General features: G+C 46.5%; 1 protein-coding gene across 1 annotated transcript in view; it reads right to left on the bottom strand.

Annotated features, from left to right (window-relative positions):
• LOC130305018 (integrin alpha-M-like) overlaps positions 1 to 17,310 on the bottom strand; it is a gene marked incomplete at its 5' end in the record, with an annotated part of 70,783 nt that overhangs the window by 35,401 nt on the left and 18,072 nt on the right. Inside the window, 7 exon segments of the mRNA XM_056551971.1 lie at positions 1,580 to 1,687; positions 2,522 to 2,588; positions 4,128 to 4,211; positions 4,296 to 4,375; positions 10,289 to 10,384; positions 10,995 to 11,133; positions 12,456 to 12,529. Of these exon segments, the coding sequence (XP_056407946.1) occupies positions 1,580 to 1,687; positions 2,522 to 2,588; positions 4,128 to 4,211; positions 4,296 to 4,375; positions 10,289 to 10,384; positions 10,995 to 11,133; positions 12,456 to 12,529 (648 nt within the window).

Here is a 17,310-nt window from a genome sequence, read left to right as displayed (position 1 = left end):
CCTCAGGATCAGCTGTAGTCCTCAGGATTAGGTGTAGTCCTCAGGATCAGGTGTAGTCCTCAGGATCAGGTGTAGTCCTCAGGATCAGCTGTAGTCCTCAGGATTAGGTGTAGTCCTCAGGATCAGGTGTAGTCCTCAGGATTAGGTGTAGTCCTCAGGATCAGGTGTAGTCCTCAGGATTAGGTGTAGTCCTCAGGATTAGGTGTATTCCTCAGGATCAGGTGTAGTCCTCAAGATTAGGTGTAGTCCTCAGGATCAGGTGTAGTCCTCAGGATCAGGTGTAGTCCTCAGGATCAGGTGTAGTCCTCAGGATTAGGTGTAGTCCTCAGGGTCAGGTGTAGTCCTCAGGATTAGGTGTAGTCCTCAGGATCAGGTGTAGTCCTCAGGATTAGGTGTAGTCCTCAGGATTAGGTGTATTCCTCAGGATCAGGTGTAGTCCTCAGGATTAGGTGTATTTCTCAGGATTAGGTGTAGTCCTCAGGATTACGTGTAGTCCTCAGGATTAGATATAGTCCTCAGGATTAGGTGTAGTCCTCAGGATTAGGTGTAGTCCTCAGGTTTAGGTGTAGTCCTCAGGATCAGGTGTAGTCCTCAGGATCAGGTGTAGTCCTCAGGATTAGGTGTAGTCCTCAGGATTAGGTGTAGTCCTCAGGATTAGGTGTATTCCTCAGGATTAGGTATATTTCTCAGGATTAGGTGTAGCCCTCGGGATTAGGTGTAGTCCTCAGGGTCAGGTGTAGTCCTCTGGATCTGGTGTAGTCCTCAGGATCAGGTGTAGTCCTCAGGATCAGGTGTAGTCCTCAGGATTAGGTGTAGTCCTCAGGATCAGGTGTAGTCCTCAGGATCAGGTGTAGTCCTCAGGATCAGGTGTAGTCCTCAGGATTAGGTGTAGTCCTCAGGATTAGGTGTAGTCCTCAGGATCAGGTGTAGTCCTCAATATCAGGTGTAGTCCTCAGGATCAGGTGTAGTCCTCAATATCAGGTGTAGTCCTCAGGATCAGGTGTAGTCCTCAGGATCAGGTGTAGTCCTCAGGATTAGGTGTAGTCCTCAGGATTAGGTGTAGTCCTCAGGTTTAGGTGTAGTCCTCAGGATCAGGTGTAGTCCTCAATGTCAGGTGTAGTCCTCAGGATCAGGTGTAGTCCTCAGGATTAGGTGTAGTCCTCAGGATTAGGTGTATTCCTCAGGATTAGGTGTATTTCTCAGGATTAGGTGTAGTCCTCAGGATTAGGTGTAGTCCTCAGGATTAGGTGTAGTCCTCAGGGTCAGGTGTAGTCCTCTGGATCTGGTGTAGTCCTCAGGATCAGGTGTAGTCCTCAGGATCAGGTGTAGTCCTCAGGATTAGGTGTAGTCCTCAGGATCAGGTGTAGTCCTCAGGATCAGGTGTAGTCCTCAGGATTAGGTGTAGTCCTCAGGATTAGGTGTAGTCCTCAGGATCAGGTGTAGTCCTCAGGATCAGGTGTAGTCCTCAGTATTACCCATAGTCTACATGCAGTACCAGTGGAGATTTCCGCTGTTTTGGGGCAGAATATTGTGATCTCAGTCCCGGTAGAGATTTTAGGACTTACCCTTTAGGACTTACCTCAGAACTGGTGATGTTGGGCTTGTCCCAGACGGTGCTTTCCCCAAGACGGACAGGAATCAGGAAGGTGACAGAGAGAGGGAGCGGGTGTACCCCGAGATTCTTCACCTGCAGAGCGGAGGGATATAGGAAGGATTAGTGCGCACAGATGTCCTCCGGGGGGCAGTAGCAGTATTTATACCCCAGTATTCCCCCCAGGTCACATGGCTGCCTCAGGGGGAGTGGGGGTGTAGTACGGGTATTTATACCCCAGTGTTCTCCCCAGGTCACGTGGCTGCCTCCGGAGGGCAGTACCGGTATTTATACCCCAGTATTCTCCCAGGTCACATGGCTGCCTCCAGTGGGGCAGTACTGGTATTTATACCCCAGTATTCTCCCCAGGTCACATGGCTGCCTCCAGTGGGGCAGTACCGGTATTTATACCCCAGTATTCCCCCCAGGTCACAGCTGCCTCCGGGGGGGGCAGTACCGGTATTTATTCACCAGTATTCCCCCCAGGTCACGTGGCTGCCTCCGGGGGGGCAGTACCAGTATTTACAACCCAGTATTCCCCCCAGGTCACATGGCTGCCTCCGGGGGGGGGGGGGGGGGGGGGCAGTACCGGTATTTATACCCCAGTATTCTCCCCAGGTCACATGGCTGCCTCCAGGGGGCAGTACCGGTATTTATACCCCAGTATTCTCCCCAGGTCACATGGCTGCCTCCAGGGGGCAGTACCGGTATTTATACCCCAGTATTCCCCCCAGGTCACATGGCCGCCTCCTGGGGGGGGGGCAGTACCGGTATTTATACCCCAGTATTCTCCCCAGGTCACATGGCTGCCTCCAGGGGGCAGTACCGGTATTTATACCCCAGTATTCCCCCCAGGTCACAGCTGCCTCCGGGGGGGCAGTACCGGTATTTATACCCCAGTATTCCCCCAGGTCACATGGCCGCCCTCACCGTGTAGACGTGTTTGATGCTCGGCTCCAGGGATGTAAAGTTCTCATATTTACTGGACTCTTCAAGGCTGAAAGACAAAGGAATACATCTACATACTCTAATATGGTGGTCTCGTGGAGGTCTCATGGTGGTCTCATGGTGGTCTCATGGGGGTCTCATGGTGGTCTCATGGAGATCCCATGGAGGTATCATGGAGTTGTCATGGTGGTGTCATGGAGGTCTCATGGTGGTGTCATGGCGGTCTCATGGAGGTGTCATGGTGGTGTCATGGAGGTCTCATGGAGGTCTCATGGAGGTCTCATGGTGGCCCCATGGTGGCCCCATGGTGGTCTCATGGAGGTCTCATGGAGGTCTCATGGTGGTTCCAAGGAGGTGTCATGGTTGTGTCATGGAGGTCCCATGGAGGTGTCATGGTGGTGTCATGGAGGTCCCATGGAGGTGTCACGGTGGTGTCATGGAGGTGTCATGGTGGTGTCATGGAGGTCTCATGGAGTTGTCATGGTGGTGTCATGGAGGTGTCATGGAGGTCTTATGGTTGTCTCATGGAGGTCTCATGGAGGTCTCATGGTGGTCTCATGGTGGTCTCATGGTGGTCTCATGGAGGTGTCATGGAGGTCTTATGGTGGTCTCATGGAGGTCTCATGGTGGTCTCATGGTGGTCTCATGGAGGTCTCATGTGGTCTCATGGAGGTCTTATGGAGGTGTCATGGTGGTCTCATGGAGGTGTCATGGTAGTGCCATGGAGATCTCATGGTCGTCTCATAGAGGTCTCATGGAGGTGTCATGGTGGTTTAATAGTGGTCTCATGGAGGTCTCATGGAGGTCTAAGAGTGGTCTCATGGAGGTCTCATGAGGTCTAATAGTGGTCTCATAGTGGTTCAAACAAGGTCTCATGGCCGTCTAATAGTGGTCTCATGGTGGTCTAATAGTGGTCTCATAATGGTCTCATGGTGGTCTAATAGTGGTCTAATAGTGGTCTCATATTGGTCTCATGGAGGTCTCATGGAGGTCTGGTCTAATAGTGGTCTCATGGAGGTCTAATAGTGGTCTTATGGTGGTCACATCCATTGTCTGCTCTACTCACATCCTCCACAGATGTCTAATATCTAATGAGGAGTTATGAGCACTCTCACATACACCACAGATGTCTCATATCTATAGAAGAGTTATGAGCACTCTCACATACACCACAGATGTCTCATATCTATAGAAGAGTTATGAGCGCTCTCACATACCTCACAGATGTCTCATATCTATAGAGGAGTTATCAGCGCTCTCACATACATCACAGATGTCTCATATCTATAGAAGAGCTATGAGCACTCTCACATACACCACAGATGTCTCATATCTATAGAGGAGTTATGAGCGCTCTCACATACACCACAGATGTATCATATCTATAGAGGAGTTATCAGCGCTCTCACATACACCACAGATGTCTCATATCTATAGAGGAGTTATCAGCGCTCTCACATACACCACAGATGTCTCATATCTATAGAGGAGTTATCAGCGCTCTCACATACACCACAGATGTCTGATATCTATAGAGGAGTTATCAGCGCTCTCACATACACCACAGATGTCTCTGGTCTTCACTCACCTGGTGATGGTCAGGTAGACCGAGTACTGCACTTTTATGGTGGTAGAAGACTTCATGAGATCATTGGGGAACCCCCCATTGTCACTGTAGAGACACATGAAGAGTTATCCACAGCCCAGAACCTGTCACCTCCCATCTGGACCCCAGGGGGGCGCTCCGCTCGGTTACCTGGTTACATTGGCCACCATGGCTAAGGAGTCTCCCAAAGACGCTGTTGGTGCAACATGAAAACTGACCAAGAAGATAGCCTGAAAGAGATGGAGGAGAAGACTGAATGCAGGAGCGGCCCCGGGCCCCGGAGGTCCTTGACCATGCGATGGCTGTGATAGGGAATGTATTACAGGAGACTATGGGGTAAATGTGTAATGTGAACACGGCCAATGGGGACCGGCCAAGAGAACAGGATCAGACATTAAGATGGGGATCAGAACTGAACTCCAGGGGTGTCTGCCACGGGATAGGTTATTGAAAGAACAGCTGTCTCTTCTGTCATGAGGTCTCACACCGTCAGCTGTCTCTTATGTCATAAGGTCTCACACCATCAGCTGTCTTTTATGTCATGAGGTCTCACACCGTCGGCTGTCTCTTATGTCATGAGGTCTCACACCGTCAGCTGTCTCTTATGTCATGAGGTCTCACACTGTCAGCTGTCTTTTATGTCATGAGGTCTCACACAGTCAGCTGTGTCTTATGTCATGTGTCTTCTCTGAGAGGACATAATGATCACATGGTTCTGGGGTCTTCTCTGAGAGGACATAATGATCACATGGTTCCGGGGTCTTCTCTGAGGGGACATAATGATCACATGGTTCTGGTGTCATCTCTGAGAGGACATAATGATCACATGGTTCTGGTGTCTTCTCTGAGAGGACATAATGATCACATGGTTCTGGTGTCTTCTCTGAGAGGACATAATGATCACATGGTTCTGGGGTCTTCTCTGAGAGGACATAATGATCACATGGTTCTGGTGTCATCTCTGAGAGGACATAATGATCACATGGTTCTGGTGTCTTCTCTGAGGACATAATGATCACATGGTTCTGGTGTCTTCTCTGAGGGGACATAATGATCACATGGTTCTGGTGTCTTCTCTGAGAGGACATAATGATCAAATGGTTCTGGTGTCTTCTCTGAGGAGACATAATGATCACATGGTTCTGGTGTCTTCTCTGAGCAGACATAATGATCACATGGTTCTGGTGTCTTCTCTGAGGGGACATAAGGATCACATGGTTCTGGGGTCATCTCTGAGGGGACATAATGATCACATGGTTCTGGTGTCTTCTCTGAGGGGACATAATGATCACATGGTTCTGGTGTCTTCTCTGAGAGGACATAATGATCACATGGTTCTGGTGTCTTCTCTGAGGGGACATAAGGATCACACGGTTCTGGTGTCTTCTCTGAGAGGACATAATGATCACATGGTTCTGGGGTCTTCTCTGAGGGGACATAATGATCACATGGTTCTGGTGTTTTCTCTGAGGGGACATAAGGATCACATGGTTCTGGTGTCTTCTCTGAGGGGACATAAGGATCACATGGTTCTGGTGTCTTCTCTGAGGGGACATAAGGATCACATGGTTCTGGTGTCTTCTCTGAGGGGACATAATGATCACATTATTCTGGTGTTTTCTCTGAGGGGACATAAGGATCACATGGTTCTGGGGTCATCTCTGAGGGGACATAATGATCACATGGTTCTGGTGTTTTCTCTGAGGGGACATAAGGATCACATGGTTGTGGGGTCTTCTCTGAGAGGACATAAGGATCACATGGTTGTGGGGTCTTCTCTGAGAGAAGACCCCAGAACCATGTGATCCTTATGTCCTCTCAGAGAAGACCCCACAACTATGTGATCCTTATGTCCTCTCAGAGAAGACCCCACAACCATGTGATCCTTATGTCCCCTCAGAGAAGACCCCAGAACCATGTGATCCTTATGTCCCCTCAGAGAAGACCCCAGAACCATGTGATCCTTATGTCCTCTGAGGGGACATAATGATCACATGGTTGTGGGGTCTTCTCTGAGAGGACATAATGATCACATGGTTCTGGTGTCTTCTCTGAGGGGACATAAGGATCACATGGTTCTGGGATCTTCTCTGAGAGGACATAAGGATCACATGGTTCTGGTGTCTTCTCTGAGGGGACATAAGGATCACATGGTTCTGGTGTCTTCTCTGAGGGGACATAAGGATCACATGGTTCTGGTGTCTTCTCTGAGGGGACATAAGGATCACATGATTCTGGTGTCTTCTCTGAGGGGACATAATGATCACATGGTTCTGGTGTCTTCTCTGAGAGGACATAAGGATCACATGGTTCTGGGGTCTTCTCTGAGGAGACATAATGATCACATGGTTCTGGTGTCTTCTCTGAGGGGACATAAGGATCACATGGTTCTGGTGTCTTCTCTGAGAGGACATAATGATCACATGGTTCTGGTGTCTTCTCTGAGGGGACATAATGATCACATGGTTCTGGTGTCTTCTCTGAGAGGACATAATGATCACATGGTTCTGGTGTCTTCTCTGAGGGGACATAAGGATCACATGGTTCTGGGGTCTTCTCTGAGGACATAATGATCACATGGTTCTGGTGTCTTCTCTGAGAGGACATTATGATCACATGGTTCTGGTGTCTTCTCTGAGGGGACATAAGGATCACATGGTTCTGGTGTCTTCTCTGAGGAGACAATGATCACATGGTTCTGGGGTCTGAGGGGACATAATGATCACATGGTTCTGGTGTCTTCTCTGAGAGGACATAAGGATCACATGGTTCTGGTGTCTTCTCTGAGGACATAAGGATCACATGGTTCTGGTGTCTTCTCTGAGGGGACATAATGATCACATGGTTCTGGTGTCTTCTCTGAGAGGACATAATGATCACATGGTTCTGGTGTCTTCTCTGAGGGGACATAATGATCACATGGTTCTGGTGTCTTCTCTGAGGGGACATAATGATCACATGGTTCTGGTGTCTTCTCTGAGGGGACATAATGATCACATGGTTCTGGTGTCTTCTCTGAGGGGACATAATGATCACATGGTTCTGGTGTCTTCTCTGAGGAGACATAATGATCACATGGTTCTGGTGTCTTTGAGAGGACATAATGATCACATGGTTCTGCTGTCTTCTCTGAGGGAACATAAGGATCACATGGTTCTGGTGTCTTCTCTGAGAGGACATAATGATCACATGGTTCTGGTGTCTTCTCTGAGAGGACATAATGATCACATGGTTCTGGTGTCTTCTCTGAGGAGACATAAGGATCACATGGTTCTGGTGTCTTCTCTGAGAGGACATAAGGATCACATGGTTCTGGGGTCTTCTCTGAGAGGACATAAGGATCACATGGTTCTGGGGTCTTCTCTGAGAGGACATAAGGATCACATGGTTCTGGGGTCTTCTCTGAGGTGACATAATGATCACATGGTTCTGGTGTCTTCTCTGATGGGACATAATGATCACATGGTTCTGGTGTCTTCTCTGAGGAGACATAATGATCACATGGTTCTGGTGTCTTCTCTGAGGGGACATAATGATCACATGGTTCTGGTGTCTTCTCTGAGGAGACATAAGGATCACATGGTTCTGGTGTCTTCTCTGAGAGGACATAAGGATCACATGGTTCTGGGGTCTTCTCTGAGAGGACATAAGGATCACATGGTTCTGGGGTCTTCTCTGAGAGGACATAAGGATCACATGGTTCTGGGGTCTTCTCTGAGGTGACATAATGATCACATGGTTCTGGTGTCTTCTCTGATGGGACATAATGATCACATGGTTCTGGTGTCTTCTCTGAGAGGACATAATGATCACATGGTTCTGGTGTCTTCTCTGAGGGGACATAATGATCACATGGTTCTGGTGTCTTCTCTGAGGGGACATAATGATCACATGGTTCTGGTGTCTTCTCTGAGGGGACATAATGATCACATGGTTCTGGTGTCTTCTCTGAGGGGACATAATGATCACATGGTTCTAGGGTCTTCTCTGAGAGGACATAATGATCACATGGTTCTGGTGTCTTCTCTGAGGAGACATAATGATCACATGGTTCTGGTGTCTTCTCTGAGGAGACATAATGATCACATGGTTCTGGGGTCTTCTCTGAGGGGACATAATGATCACATGGTTCTGGGGTCTTCTCTGAGGGGACATAATGATCACATGGTTCTGGTGTCTTCTCTGAGGGGACATAATGATCACACGGTTCTGGTGTCTTCTCTGAGGGGACATAATGATCACATGGTTCTGGTGTCTTCTCTGAGGGGACATAATGATCACATGGTTCTGGTGTCTTCTCTGAGAGGACATAATGATCACATGGTTCTGGTGTCTTCTCTGAGAGGACATAAGGATCACATGGTTCTGGTGTCTTCTCTGAGGGGACATAAGGATCACATGGTTCTGGTGTCTTCTCTGAGGGGACATAATGATCACATGGTTCTGGGGTCTTCTCTGAGGGGACATAAGGATCACATGGTTCTGGTGTTTTCTCTGAGGGGACATAATGATCACATGGTTCTGGTGTCTTCTCTGAGGGGACATAATGATCACATGGTTCAGGTGTCTTCTCTGAGAGGACATAATGATCACATGGTTCTGGGGTCTTCTCTGAGAGGACATAAGGATCACATGGTTCTGGTGTTTTCTCTGAGGGGACATAAGGATCACATGGTTCTGGTGTCTTTTCTGAGAGGACATAATGATCACATGGTTCTGGTGTCTTCTCTGAGGGGACATAAGGATCACATGGTTCTGGTGTCTTCTATGAGGACATAATGATCACATGGTTCTGGTGTCTTCTCTGGGAGGACATAATGATCACATGGTTCTGGTGTCTTCTCTGAGGGGACATAATGATCACATGATTTTGGTGTCTTCTCTGAGAGGACATAAGGATCACATGGTTCTGGTGTCTTCTCTGAGGGGACATAATGATCACATGGTTCTGGTGTCTTCTCTGAGAGGACATAATGATCACATGGTTCTGGTGTCTTCTCTGAGGGGACATAATGATCACATGGTTCTGGTGTCATCTCTGAGGAGACATAATGATCACATGGTTCTGGGGTCTTCTCTGAGGGGACATAATGATCACATGGTTCTGGTGTCTTCTCTGAGGGGACATAAGGATCACATGGTTCTGGGGTCTGAGAGGACATAATGATCACATGGTTCTGGTGTCTTCTCTGATGGGACATAAGGATCACATGGTTCTGGTGTCTTCTCTGAGGGGACATAAGGATCACATGGTTCTGGGGTCTTCTCTGAGAGGACATAATGATCACATGGTTCTGGTGTCTTTTCTGATGGGACATAAGGATCACATGGTTCTGGGGTCTTCTCTGAGGGGACATAAGGATCACATGGTTCTGGGGTCTGAGAGGACATAATGATCACATGGTTCTGGTGTCTTCTCTGATGGGACATAAGGATCACATGGTTCTGGTGTCTTCTCTGAGGGGACATAAGGATCACATGGTTCTGGGGTCTTCTCTGAGAGGACATAATGATCACATGGTTCTGGTGTCTTCTCTGAGAGGACATAATGATCACATGGTTCTGGTGTCTTCTCTGAGGGGACATAAGGATCACATGGTTCTGGGGTCTTCTCTGAGAGGACATAATGATCACATGGTTCTGGTGTCTTCTCTGAGAGGACATAAGGATCACATGGTTCTGGGGTCTTCTCTGAGAGGACATAAGGATCACATGGTTCTGGTGTCTTCTCTGAGAGGACATAAGGATCACATGGTTCTGGTGTCTTCTCTGATGGGACATAATGATCACATGGTTCTGGGGTCTTCTCTGAGGGGACATAATGATCACATGGTTCTGGTGTCTTCTCTGAGGGGACATAATGATCACATGGTTCTGGTGTCTTCTCTGATGGGACATAATGATCACATGGTTCTGGGGTCTTCTCTGAGGGGACATAATGATCACATGGTTCTGGTGTCTTCTCTGAGAGGACATAAGGATCACATGGTTCTGGTGTCTTCTCTGATGGGACATAATGATCACATGGTTCTGGTGTCTAATAAGTTTGAGATAAGGGCTTTGTCTCAGACTGTCATCTGTCTCTTAGGTTCCTCTTAGGTTCCTATGACATGAGGTCTCGCACCATGTCAGCTGTCTCTTACCGTAGTGTTGGGTCTCAGCAGCGGTCTGTTCACCCCACAGGTCAGCACTCTCTGGGTCTCCTCTGATGAACATGTAATTGTCACTCGCTTGTTACTCTACAAATCAGAGAAGAGAGAGACATCTGTATAAGAGACAGGAGAGAGAAGAGAGAGACATACCTGTATAAGAGACAGGAGAGAGAAGAGAGAGACATACCTGTATAAGAGACAGGAGAGAAGAGAGAGACATACCTGTATAAGAGACAGGAGAGGGAAGAGAGAGACATACCTGTATAAGAGACAGGAGAGAGAGGAGAGAGACATACCTGTATAAGAGACAGGAGAGAGAAGAGAGATACATATCTGTATAAGAGACAGGAGAGAGAAGAGGGAGACATATCTGTAAAAGAGACAGGAGAGAGAGGAGAGAGACATACCTGTATAAGAGACAGGAGAGAGAAGAGAGAGACATACCTGTATAAAAGACAGGAGAGAAGAGAGAGACATACCTGTATAAGAGACAGGAGAGGGAAGAGAGAGACATACCTGTATAAGAGACAGGAGAGAGAAGAGAGAGACATACCTGTATAAGAGACAGGAGAGAAGAGAGAGACATACCTGTATAAGAGACAGGAGAGAGAAGAGAGAGACATACCTGTATAAGAGACAGGAGAGAGAAGAGAGAGACATATCTGTATAAGAGACAGGAGAGGGAAGAGAGACATACCTGTATAAGAGACACCCTGCGGTAAGAGAGGTCTGGGGGGAAGGGGATGAGGACACGAGTATTGTATGATTCCTCCCCGGCATTGGTCACTGACACTGTCAGGTTCACATCCAGAGACAATCCGACCACCAGGTAGAGACTGCGAGAGAGAACAGAGACTGTCACCGAGTGTGAACTGGAGGAGAGCGCTGGGGGAGGACGTGACACAGATACAGGACGTGCAATAAACTAAGGTAGACTTTACACCATAGAGACCTATATATATATATATACTGTATATGTGTAATGTCACCTTGCGTGTCTGCTCTGTGCCCACTACTCAGGTATAAATGTATAATTTCTTGCACTGTAATGTATTGTCAATGCACTATAATGCTCTTGTGTGTTAAAGAGTTAACTTGTTTGTGCAGGAGGATGGTGAGTGGATCACATGACTGCTTCAGCCAATCAGGGCTTCTGCCCCACACCCCCAAGTCTGGGTAGATGGGGAGGAGCTAGTTAGTTGAGTGTTATAGAGGAGGGAGATAGGAGGACCCCTCCAGACCTCTGCTGTGGACCGTCACCTCACCACATGAGGACAGGCCTAAGGATACCCAGTTGCTGCACTAATCTATTGTGAGTGACAACACCCCCCACAGGATCCCACGACCAGGTGGTACAGCAAGTCAGAACCAAGTCTGCAGTGGGGTGAGGAGTGAAGAGTGCCCAAAGACCCTGTTAGTAAAGAAGAGGATAACAGGAGATAAAAACCCTCAGGCAACTCCAGTCCATAAATCTACAGTCCAAAGCTGGCGGTAAGTGCCGATATAGGATTCCTAGGTGGTGAGTAGAGTCAGTGTTTGTCAGCTCCAAAGTCTTGTGCATGTTCTTCAGTTCAGACCTGTCTAAAGTAAATCTCTGTCAAGCAAGAAGCTAGTCAGTCAGGGAAGACTACAAGTCCCATAGTGAATAGAAGCAACTGTGATCCCTGAAGCATTGTCCAGCCAAATGTGCACTAAATGTTTAACTGTTTCTGTTACTGAGTAAAACTGAAGTAGTTTCCCTAACCCTGTATCTGTGGTCTTTATTAACTCAGTACTTGGCCCAGGAAGCTACTACCTTTGGAGTGTGGAGGTCAATTCTACCCTAGCGTCACAAACTCTACTTTAGTCACAGCACCCCAACAGTACTATATACACGCCATTGCCTCAGGTAGCCACCACATATTCAAGTACAGTCGCTGGGGGTGCTCCTTGGAGGTGCTTTAAGCTTAATAGTTACATACACATATATACAGGTAGAGTCAATTGGGAAGATTAGCACCAAAAAGAATCTCCCCAACAGCCGCAGTCAATCCTAAGGGCGGCCCAACATTTACCACTCCCTCCCGGGGCCCTGCACATATATGACCCCAGACTTACATGTCCTCGTCCTATATCACACAGGATGAGATCTGCTGTGTAGAGAGGAGTTGGTTCTTACCTGCTGAAGGTCAGACTCATCCTCAGGTCGTCCTCACACACCCCGTCCACACCACAGTTCTTCTCAAAGGGAATCTACAAAGGGTATTTATAGGACTGAATGGGCCAAATAGATCACAGACCCATCATACGTCTCCCCCTATCTCTCCAACCACCCATCATACATCACCACTTATCTCCCCTACCACCCATTATACAACACCACCTATATCTCCTACCACCCATCATACATCACCACTTATCTCCCCTACCACCCATCATACAACACCACCTATCTCTCCTACCACCCATCATACATCACCACTTATCTCCCCTACCACCCATCATACAGCACCACCTATCTCTCCAACCACCCATCATACAGCACCACCTATCTCTCCTACCACCCATCATACAGCACCACCTATCTCTCCTACCACCCATCATACAGCACCACCTATCTCTCCTACCACCCATCATACACCTCCACCTATCTCTCCAACCACCCATCATATAGCACCACCTATCTTTCCTACCACCCATCATACAGCACCACCTATCTCTCCTACCTCCCATCATACAACACCACCTATCTCATCTACCACCCATCATACAGCACCACCTATCTCTCCTACCACCCATCATACAGCACCACCTATCTCTCCTACCACCCATCATACAGCACCACCTATCTCTCCTACCACCCATCATACAACAACACCTACCCCTCCTACCACCCATCATACATCACCACCTATCTCTTCAACCACCCATCATACAGCACCACCTATCTCTCCTACCACCCATCATACAGCACCACCTATCTCTCCTACCTTCCATCATACAGCACCACCTACCCCTCCTACCACCCATCATACAACACCACCTATCTCTCCTACCATCCATCATACAGCACCACCTATCTCTCCTATCACTCATCATTCAACACCACCTATCTCTCCTACCACTCATCATACATCACCACCTATCTCTATTACCACCCATCATATATCGCCACCTATCTCTCCTACCATCCATCATACATCACCACCTATCCCTCCTACCACCCATCATACAGCACCACCTATCTCTCCAACCACCCATCATACATCACCACCTATCTCTCCTACCACCCATCATACAGCACCACCTATCTCTCCTACCACCCATCATACAGCACCACATATCTCTCCTACAACCCATCATACAGCACCACCTATCTCTCCTACCGCCCATCATACAGCACCACCTATCTCTCCTACCACCCATCATACAGCACCACCTATCTTTCCTACCACCCATCATACAGCACCACCTATCTCTCCTACCTCCCATCATACAACACCACCTATCTCATCTACCACCCATCATACAACACCACCTACCCCTCCTACCACCCATCATACATCACCACCTATCTCTCCAACCACCCATCATACAGCACCACCTATCTCTCCTACCATCCATCATACAGCACCACCTATCTCTCCTATCACTCATCATACAGCACCACCTATCTCTCCTACCTTCCATCATACAGCACCACCTACCTCTCCTACCACCCATTATACAACACCACCTATCTCTCCTACCACTCATCATACATCACCACCTATCTCTATTACCACCCATCATATATCGCCACCTATCTCTCCTACCACCCAACATACAGCACCACCTATCTCTCCTACCACCCTTAATAACCTTACAAACACTAAGAGAAAAAAAGACTGCTGTTGTATGGCCTTCTATCTAACGAATTAGACAGACATTTCAGGAACCTTCAATGCAATGGTTATCACCAAATCAATAAAGCTTCTAGACTCACCGCCACCCTTGCTAAAGGCCCTAGGAGAAAGAGTAGAATCCCATTCCTGATTAATGCAAAAGATAATTCGAAAATAATCCACCCCAAACAAATTGCAAATGAAATAGCCAAATTTTATAAATCCCTATATAATCTTAAAGATGATCCCGACACGTCCCATCCAGAAATCGACGACATAGATAAATACTTGTCTTCATGTCCACTACCTAAATTAAGACCAGAAAACATCTCTGCTTTAAAAAATTCATTCACCATCACAGAGGTTGAAAATGTCATTAAACGACTTAAATGTAGAAAGGCCCCGGGGCCGGATGGATACTCGGCGGAATACTACAGCGCATTCATGACCACACTATCCCCACACATATGTAATGTATTTAACTATGCAGCCACTACAGGTTCATTCTCGAAAGATATGCTAGCATCAAATATAGTTGCCCTGCCTAAACCAGGCAAAGATCCAACCACCCCAGCTAACTTCAGACCTATTTCCCTTATAAATTTTGACATAAAAATTTACGCAAAATTTTGGCCAACCGTATGAAAAATATGCTACCAGAGTTGCTACACCCTGACCAGGTGGGATTCACTACTGGGCGTCAGGCTAGTCATGGGGCTCGTAGAGTTATAGACCTTATTTCATGGACCAGAGGTCACCGGAAGCCTTCTCTGCTCCTATCACTGGACTCAGAGAAGGCCTTCGACAGAGTCAATTGGGCGTTCATGAGTAGAGTCCTGCACCATAACGAGTTCCCTGAAGAGTTTATAAATTCAGTTTTTGCTCTATATACTAACCCGTCTGCTAGGGTGTTCATAAACAACAATGTTTCCGACCCCTTCCCCTTAACCAATGGGACTAGGCAAGGTTGCCCACTTTCTCCGCTTCTATTTGTACTTGTCATAGAACCCCTTGCTATTAAAATTAGAAATAACAATTCAATATATGGTTTAGCATCAGACCATGGGATCAATAAAATCAGCCTTTTCGCAGACAACATCCTGGATTTCCAAACAACTCACTTCACACATCCAACAATCATTTCCGTATAAATGGGAAACAACTTCTCTTTCCTATTTAGGCATTAACCTAACAATAGACATCAATAATTTGATACCGGAAAATTACCATGAGCTTTATTCTTCCATCCAGAAAGACTTCACATCATTTGGTAGATACTCTTGGAGTTGGTTTGGTAGGATTAGCGTCTACAAGATGTTCATCCTCCCAAAGCTTCTGTACCTTATGCGAACTATTCCTCTGGCATTACCCGTGAGCTTACTGAATAAATTTAGGAGACAAATGTCAGACTTTGTATGGCAAAAATCTAAACCAAGATTGTCAGCATCACTTATGACTAAAAAAGCTGAAAGTGGAGGAACTGGGCTACCTAACTTGTCGGCATATCTTCAAGCCACACTACTGAAACAGTCATTAGAGTGGCTGAAGCCTCCCATTGACAAAAAGCCATGGGTCCTTCTAGAGGAATCTTTATGCGGTATTGAAGACTGGACACCATTATTATTAAACTCTCATAAAATAAACAAAACTAAACTTAGAATAAACAAAATAGTCTCGAACAACATAAAAATGTGGAATATAAGGCCCACTGCAAACAATGATACTGCTACTGATTACTCAATCAACCTGACCATACAATCTGTCCTACTCTATACTCCACTCTCTGACCTTCAAACTTGGACAGATAGAGGCATTACTTCACTAAAACATTTGTACAGAGACAATAAACTAAGATCTTTTGAAGAACTCCAATCGATATACGGTTTACCAGATGCAGAGAGAAGATCATATAACACCATTGTCAAACATTTGAAACAATTTCCCCAACCCACAGTCTCCATTCCTCAAACACTTGTAGACCTCATGAACCTATCCTCTGACTCCATCTAGAAAATTACCCCATGATATCAGTTCTACAATAACGACCTATATATAAATAATGGGCCACAGCATTCTAAGTGGGAAAAAGAATTAAACCTGACAATCTCTAACTATGAATGGGCTCAGGCTCTTAAATCTTTAAATGAACACACATCGTGTTTAGGCCATAGAGAACAATTTTTCAAGATGGTCTCTATGTGGTACTATACCCCGGCCAAATTGCATTACATGATCCCCTCATGTTCCCAACTATGTTGGAGGGGATGCGGGTTGACAGGCACCATAAGAAAAAAGGTGTGAAGGAATTAGTACAACTGGTTTCACACAAGTCATTATCCATATCCAGCAAACTGGTACTTTTAAACATAGGCCTTCACACAGCAGACACCGCTTATAGAACACCTCTATGCCATATCCTAATAGCCTACAGATCCCAACTTGCAGCTAGGTGGAAATCCTCTTCTGTCCCTTCTACAGCCGACATTATAGAAGCAGTCAAGTCCAATTGTTTTTACGAAACGACGTACGCTTGGAAGCTAAACAATAGACGGACCTGCGAGTCGAGATAGAAGACCTGGACGAAGCACTACCCACTGGCCTAGGTGTTGCTAATTAACCCTGCACATCACTTCTATCACGGTTTTATTAGATTTCATGCTGTTCTGGGATCCATTCCATTAAATTATGTTCAGCCTATATTATTAAATGGTACTACTCTAACTACCCATTACTACTTATGATTATTGGGTGTCACACTTTGCACATATTTCCGGTAAGTCTTCCTGTGACGGGAGAGGGGAGGACTACGGGATCTAGTCATGAAAAATCCTATTCTTCGCTGCAGAGTTATAGGTAGGACTATAAAATACTTTAAAACTGCTTATGTGTAGTGTTGAGCGGCATAGGCCATATTCGAATTTGCGAATATTCGCGAATATATGGACGAATAGTCGTCATATATTCGCGAATATTCGCATATCCGTAATATTCTCGATTTATTTTCGCATATTCAAAAATTAACATATGCGAAATTTGCATATATATTAATTAACATAAGCAAAAATCCGCATATACGAAAATTTGCATATACAAATTTTCGCATATGCGAAAATTCATACACCGGTCTCACACAGTAGTATTAGAGCCTTC

Source organism: Hyla sarda, unplaced genomic scaffold, assembly GCF_029499605.1.
Source record: "Hyla sarda isolate aHylSar1 unplaced genomic scaffold, aHylSar1.hap1 scaffold_1305, whole genome shotgun sequence".
Taxonomy (NCBI): domain Eukaryota; kingdom Metazoa; phylum Chordata; class Amphibia; order Anura; family Hylidae; genus Hyla; species Hyla sarda.
Note: the sequence above shows the minus strand (reverse complement) of the source record. Positions and strands in the feature narration are given on the sequence as shown.